This window comes from Macrotis lagotis, chromosome 2, assembly GCF_037893015.1.
Source record: "Macrotis lagotis isolate mMagLag1 chromosome 2, bilby.v1.9.chrom.fasta, whole genome shotgun sequence".
Classification (NCBI taxonomy): Eukaryota; Metazoa; Chordata; class Mammalia; order Peramelemorphia; family Peramelidae; genus Macrotis; species Macrotis lagotis.
In genome coordinates this window covers 188,205,462-188,213,090 of record NC_133659.1, presented here as the reverse complement: position 1 = coordinate 188,213,090, position 7,629 = coordinate 188,205,462, and the positions used below count along the sequence as shown (strand labels likewise).

General features: G+C 37.3%; 1 protein-coding gene across 1 annotated transcript; it reads right to left on the bottom strand.

Moving 5' to 3' along the window:
* Window positions 1-1,000: 1,000 nt before the first annotated feature.
* LOC141512053 (keratin, type I cytoskeletal 10-like) lies at window positions 1,001-7,114 on the bottom strand. The gene is made up of 7 exons (XM_074220959.1): window positions 6,611-7,114; window positions 5,062-5,144; window positions 4,153-4,309; window positions 3,890-4,051; window positions 3,653-3,778; window positions 2,116-2,330; window positions 1,001-1,256 (listed from the first exon to the last, which is right to left on the bottom strand). Exons 1-7 carry the CDS (start codon window positions 7,112-7,114, stop codon window positions 1,001-1,003), a joined length of 1,503 nt encoding a protein of 500 aa, XP_074077060.1.
* Window positions 7,115-7,629: the final 515 nt, after the last annotated feature.

The window sequence follows — 7,629 nt, the reverse complement described above, 5'->3', positions numbered from 1 at the left end:
GTTGATTGTAGTACATCTTGATCTCTGATTCCATTCTGGATGAAAGAACTCTACCATCAGGGGCTACCTCCTCAACAATAGTCTTGATCAAATGGCTTCTATTAGAATCTATAAGTGAAAATTGACCAATATTGATATTTCTACTATAGTGTTCCTTTTTTAATGAAATTTAAGAGAGTTTAAGATGCCCCCAAAGCTGCACTTGAGCAAGAAAGAATAAGAAGAGCCAGTAAGTGAAATCATTAACTGGAATACCCTAATCAGAGAAATTACAGGTGGTTCTTTAAAGAAATTTGGTTCTTTACTTAGGTAAATTTCTAATCTAGAGGAAAATATGAATTAAAGAGTTCAACAATAATGATCTCTAATGTGTTTTATTCAGATTTTTCAGAAATGTATTATTCTCTACCATGTCAATATAAAAGAAACAGTGATTTTGTTACTATGGACCTTTCTTTCACCAACACAGATCATAGCCCTTTAGTGTCCACTATAGGACCTTCCAGAGCTTCCCTGACTAAAGCATTTCTCATAATTTAGCCAATCTGATTAGGGGCTTTTGCCAACTCAGCTAGGATAGTTCCTAAACAACAGACTCATAAAGGATCATTTGGCTTTAATTAGAAATCTTGCCTCTAGTTAAGATCCTTCCAGAGGCTTACACTGGAATGATGTATTCATTCTTCTCTCTCTCTCTCTCTCTCTCTCTCTCTCTCTCTCTCTCTCTCTCTCTCTCTCTCTCTCTCTCTCCATCTTTTTCTCCTCCCTCTCTCTCTCATTGCCAGTGTTCTAGAGAGATGTAACTTCCATTTCAGTGACTTCTAGAGAAACTAGTCCAATGATATCCAAACTGTATGTTTTATCTTCTTAACATGCATTTTCTTTCTGAAAATGGCAGCTTTCTTGAATTCTTTTGTGTTTCTAACTTTAAGAAGAAAGAAAGGAAAGAAAAGACCTCCTAAGAAAAACCCACTAGAAATTACAATGGATTCTGATGAAATCAATTAGTTTCTGCTGACCTTGTTCCAGAGCTGCTTTTAGATAGAGGTTCTCCACCAGATCCAGAGCTTCCTCCTTGTCCTCCGCTTGAGCCCCTTCTGGAGTCAGAAGTTTTGAATGCTCCACTGCCACTTGAAGTTCCTTCATATGCACCCCTGGAACTGGTACCCCCTTGGTCTCCACTGGAGCTTCCACCATATACTCCTCCGAAGATTACACCACCAGAGCTTCCCCCATGACCAATACTTGCAGTTGAGCTACTAGAAATATAAAAAGGAGAAAAATTTTAATCATTGGTTGTCAGATGCATTAGAAATTGTATGTCCTCCCCAGATTTTATTAGACTTTCAGAGAAACTAAAGAGTTTGAGAAGAAACTTATGGCTAAGTGTGATGGTACACATTCTTAGTTCCTCCTATTGGGAGAAACTAAGACCATTAAGTTTGGGCATTCTAAACTTTAGTAGGTTTAAATCTAATTGAATGTCATCAAGGATTGTGGTACCCATATGGTGAGCTCTTGGGAGGAAAGAGTCACCATGTTACCCTTCAAGAGATTACCACTCTAAGGAGGGGGTTAATCATTTCAGGTAGGGGAGAGGGAGAGAAAGGGAGAGGGGAGAGAGGGAGAAGGGGAGAGAGGGAGAGAGGGGAGAGAGGGAGAGAGGGAGAGAGGGAGAGAGAGAGAGAGAGAGAGAGAGAGAGAGAGAGAGAGAGAGAGAGAGAGAGAGAGAGAGAGAGAGAGTTTAAAGATACTTGGAAAAAGTTGTCTTCCTGGATATGATGATCATTTCTGTTTAAGTTTGTTTTTCTTTTTTGCAAGGAAAATAGGGTTAAGTGGCTTACCCAAGGTCACACAGCTAGGTATTATTAAGTGTATGAGGCCAGATTTGAACTCAGGTACTCCTGACTCCAGGGCTGGTGCTCTATCCACTGCAGCACCTAGCCACCCCTTGATGATCATTTCTTAAACAAATTCAGGCAAGATAAACTCAACATTCTGACACAGCTATCTATTTCTCCTCTACAAGTTCACTTTTCAAAAGTTGGGAGAAACTCCCCTAAGAAGTACTTGGCAAGTAGGAGAATTTCCATCAGTGGCATGTCTTTTACTTACCTGCCTTCCTGTAGTAGACTTTGGTAGGTCTGAATTTCATTCTCCAGGCGGATCTTGATGTCAAGGAGCACCTGGTATTCTAAATTCTGACATTCTGTTTCAGCCCTGATCTGCTGTAACTGCTCTTCCAGAGCAGTGATCTGGGTCTGGATTTGTGATAGATGTATGCAGTAGCGACCTTCTATGTCTGCCAAGGATGCTTCTAGGGATTGTTTCTGAAAAGAAGAGGAGCATTGGTTGAACTGACAACATTATTGAATAAATGAAAGCAACAAAACTCTTATTAGAAAAATCATGGGTTAATGAAGGATTTTGATTAATTTCAAAATATGTAATCTGAGCTAGTTTTAGCTTCTTAGTAATTTCAGACAAATACCTCTTACACTTTTGGACTTGATATGTTCCCTTCTCTCTACTATTGTTGTTCAGTTATGCAGTTGTTTTCTACTCTTTATGATCCCATCAACTATAACAAACCTCATCTTTCTATTTTTGACTATTTCTCAATCTTTTGAAGTTCATGTTCATTACTTCCATGACTCTAGCTATCTCGTTTTTTTTGCCATCCCCTCTTTTCCTTTCACCTTCAATTTTTCCCAATTTCATGGTCTTTTCCAATGATTCTTATATTCTCATTATTTTTAAACTTCATCTTTCATAATTTACCTTACAATGAATAACCTGATCTATTTTCCTCTAAATTTTGAATTGACACTGTACTTTCCAAGGGATTCTTCCAAAGTCTTCTCCAGAATAATTCAAAAGCATTGATTCTGTGATTCTCAACTTTCCCTGTACTTCAGCTCTCCCTGCCATACGTTGCTATTCAAAAAAACCATAACTTTGACTATGTCAATCTATGCTGATAAGGTGATATTTTTCCTTTCTTTCAATATGTTGTCCAGATTTGCCATAACCCTCAATCCAGAAAGCAGGTATCTTTTAATTTGATGACTGTGGTTACTGTTTTCCGTGATCTTTGAACCAAGGAATATAAAATCTGACACTGTTTCCATTTCTTCTTCATCTCTATGCCATGAAGTTAAGGAACCAGTTGCTAGTATTGTGGTTTTTTTTTTTAATATTAAAGTTCAAGCCAGCTTTAAACTGTTCTCTTTCCCATGAAGATTGCTGATTGATATACTCCTTAATTTAGTGAACATTGATCCTAGGTATCAAAAAGTTGAATAGGAAAAGGTATCTTATGTACAAAAGCTATCTTATGTAATTTTGCTATGCCTTATATTTTATTTTTTCCTTAAGGATATAATTTCTTTTTTTAGCACATTCAATTTTGCCCAATTGACCAATGTATAGCATGGAAACAATGTAAAGACTATCAGATTGCCTTCTGTGGGGGTGAGGGAAGGGACTGAAATTGGGGGGAAAATTGTAAAATTCAAAAAGCAATAAAAACTTTTTTTAAAGTTGAATAGGAAAATAAAAATAACTCTAAAACTTTATACTTTGTGGAGAATTGCTTCAAAATATTTTGGAAATAGAGTGCTTATGGTATGGAATCAGAGCTTATTGTTACCAGAGCCAGTTGTGACTGTAGTTCAATCTCCAAAGCCTGAACATTTCGTTTCAATTCGGTGATTTCGGATTTATGACTAGACACTTGTTCAACATTGCTATTGATCTCTGTGGTCAGCTCCTTGCTCTAGGATTATAAAAGCAAAGGAGAAGAGAAAGAGAGAGAAAAGTCATTATGAGCAAAAAACACCTTTTATGATGAGATGGGAGGCTTTTAGGCATGATACATAATTTTCACCTTTTCCTTGAACCAGGCTTCAGCATCTCTTCGGTTTTGTTCAGCCATTGATTCATATTCACTTCTCATGCGGTTCAGAGATTCAGTCAGATCCACTCCTGGAGCAGCATTCATTTCCACATTCACATCAGCAGTGGGCACATTCTGAAGATCTTTCATTTCCTGTAGAGGAAAGAGAGCCCATAATGTTTTCATGACTATTGTGAGAATTTAGGGGATGGGGTTTGACAATGTGGGATGCAACTGTATTTTTTTTGTCTTGCCTCCTCATGGTTCTTCTTCAAGAAGGCTAGCTCTTCATTCAGGCTTTCGAGCTGCATCTCTAGGTCAGTCTTGGCCAAGGTCAGTTCATCCAGGACTCTGCGCAGGCCATTAATGTCAGCTTCTACACTTTGACGCAGGGTCATTTCATTTTCATATCTGAAAGAGACATAGTATAAACTTGTGTATAACTCAATCCATTTAAAAAGAATATCATAGAGCTGTGAAGAAAAGAGAAAAGAGGAGATTAAAAATATTAATTACAAGAAACAATATAATATAATAAAATCCCTTGCTGTAGCAGTATAGAGGATATATTATATATCAATTAAGCCCCTGTGGTGTGTAGGATATTATTTTGGGTGTCAAGAGAGAACCCATTTTATTACTAATATAATTATAGCTATTACTAATAAATAAGCAATTTGATGATTTTTTTTAAAAAAGGCAATGGAGTTAAGAGATTTTCCCCAAGGTCTGCAGAGCTAAGAAGTATGGGGTGCTGAGGCTGGATTTGAACTCAGGCCCTCTGGATTCCAGGACCAGTTCTCTGTCCACTGTGCCACCTAGTTGCCCCTAGCAACTTGATTATAAATAGAATTCATTTCATAGTCTGGTACCCAATTAATTTCACATTTTGTTTAAACATGTTTGTTCTATTTCACACACAAATGATGGCACAATTGAATAAAAGCAGTAAAGTTCGAAATGTCTTAGAAGTTGTTTGTAGAATATTTCTGATCTAAAATTTCTCTGGTGAGCTAGAAGATATTCAAAATTAAAAAAAATATTAGGCAGGAAAAGCCATTTGGTGAACATTGGAAACTCATTTTAGTTTGGTTATTCAATGACCCATACCAAATTCACATCTGACAATTTTAGAGCACATAGTCTTTGTTCCTTTTGCTTACTTCAGTCTGAAGTCATCAGCAGCCAGCCTGGCATTGTCAATTTGCAGTAGCACATTAGCATTGTCAGTAGATAGATTCAGAATCTGAAAGAGGAAAAATAATTTAGAAAGAGATCAGGTAGATGGCTGTTTGAAAAAGTCTATCCATCCTAAGAACTGAACTGTGACTATCTCACAGAGTTCTTTGGAGATACTCTTGTCATTTAAGAATGAGATACCATATACTCATCTGTTTGCTTAAAGCTTGAATATTCCAGATTTATCAATTCATGACCTTTCTTACCAGCATTTTTTTTACTTTTTATTTACTTAAAATACTTAGAGCATTTTATATTCATCTGAGTCATTGAAATCCCTGATCTTACCACAACATGTTAATTCACTGATTCCAGGATGCCTCTGATTGATTTGCTACTATATACATAAATACATACATGTATATGTGTACATATGTATATACACATACATATATATATATATATATATATATGTATTTCTGAGTAATTACATTTAGAATCATCATTTACATATGATATGAGTGACATCTCTCTTGTGTCCACTTGGAGGAATTCATAAAACATGAAATGTAGGAGAGAGCAAGTTTGTATAAATTTGGAAAATATTTTATTCACCCCTGATAGAATTAGCAGAGATTTTCCCCACTCCCATTTCCAATGTTTCTTCCATTTTTCCAATTAGAGTTTTTCCTTTTCTTTTCTTTCATTATACTTCCTTTCTTTAAGAGTTCATTGGAAACCCATAGCTTTCAGGAGTCTGATATCCTTACTGACCAATAAAAGTTTACCATTGCAGGATCACTTTCCTTCAACTCTTCAAATTTTGTATTATGCTAAGCTATTCCCAGGACCAAGAATGAAATAGACAATAACAATTAGTAGCCCCATGTTCCCTGATTTAAAATTGTTCTTTTTTTTTTTTTTGCAAGGCAATGGGGTTAAATGGCTTGCCTAAGGCCACATGGCTAGGTAATTATTAAGTGTCTGAGGCTGGATTTGAACTCATGTACTCCTGACTCCAAGGCCAGTACTCTATCCACAGCGCCACCTAGCCACCCTAAAATTGTTCTTTCTCAAGCATTTGGGAGGGCATGTGAGAGAAGGTAGTTGAATCTGAATTTGGAATTCCTTTGCTCTAAGTAGCTGCCAATGAGAAATATCCTGGGTTTTTTTTTTTTTTTTTTTTTAGATTTTGACAAGGCAAATGGGGTTAAGTGGCTTGCCCAAGGCCACACAGCTAGGTAATTATTAAGTGTCTGAGACCGGATTTGAACCCAGGTACTCCTGACTCCAGGGCTGGTGCTTTATCCACTGCACCACGTATCTGCCCCTGAAATATCCTCTTTTAATGCAAACTGACACCCGCTCTAAAGCTTAGAGTCTTAGAGAGTAGCCTAGGTGCACTAAGTCATGTAGCTACTAGACATCAGAGGAAGCTTGAACTTAGGTGTCCTGACCTTGAGACCAGCTATTGCCTTCTTAAACATAATACTAAGAAATAAGTGTGAGACTTGTATAAAGGATGTTACTTACCTGATCTTTAAGTTCTTTGATCTGGTTGTAGTAATGAGAATAGTCACGAGGTTCTTGCTGATTTGAGTTGCCATGTTTCTCATACCATCCCTTGATTTTTTGCTCTATCTCATAGTTAGACTCTTCTAGAGATCGTACTTTATCCAAGTAGGAGGCCAGGCGGTCATTCAGGTTCTGCATGGTGACCTTCTCATTTCCTGTGAGGAGGCCTCTATCAGCTCCACCGAAACCTCCTGCAAGTACTCCATCAAAGCTAGCACCACCAAAACTACCACTGTCAAAACTTCTCCCACCATAGCTGCCTCCACCAAACCCTTCTCCAAAGCTCCTTACTGATCCACTGACAAAGCCACCTTTTGAGCAGCTGCCATGGTTATAATATCCACCTGAGCTAAATCCTCTACTAAAAGAGCCTGTCCCATAGCCAGAGACTCTGATGGATGAACCTCCTGCTCCACTGTGGGAGGAAGAGTAATGTTTGCCAGAACCATATTTCAGAGACATAGTGATGAAGTAGAGGTTCTGCTCAAGCAATGCTTGCTATCTAGAGATTGTGTTAGACCTTTATATACTAAGCTGGGAGGGTGTGTCTTCTCACTGGGTTGGTTCCTTTTTGCAATTTGGCAAATTTTTCATTTTTGTTACTAATAAGCAATCTGATACATTTAGATATGCATTTTGCCCTTAAAACAAATAGAACATTTATTATTTTGAAATGTAAGAAGGGTGGAGATCAGAGAATGTCTTTCATTATTCTTTTATCGTTTGAAGAACATTGAATAATTGGTAAAAAAAAAAACTACATTCTCAGCAAAACAAAGGAATGCAAGTTATGTATTGGCACATGAACTTGTCAATCTCTCTCCCTCTCTTGCTCTCTCTCTCTCTCTCTCACACACACACACACACCCCAAAACCCACAGAAACACATAAAACATTTTTTCTCCAGAGTAAAGCAAAAAGCGTGGCAGAAATCACTTCAGGTGATAACCTGTAAAAAAGTAATTTAAAAAATGGAA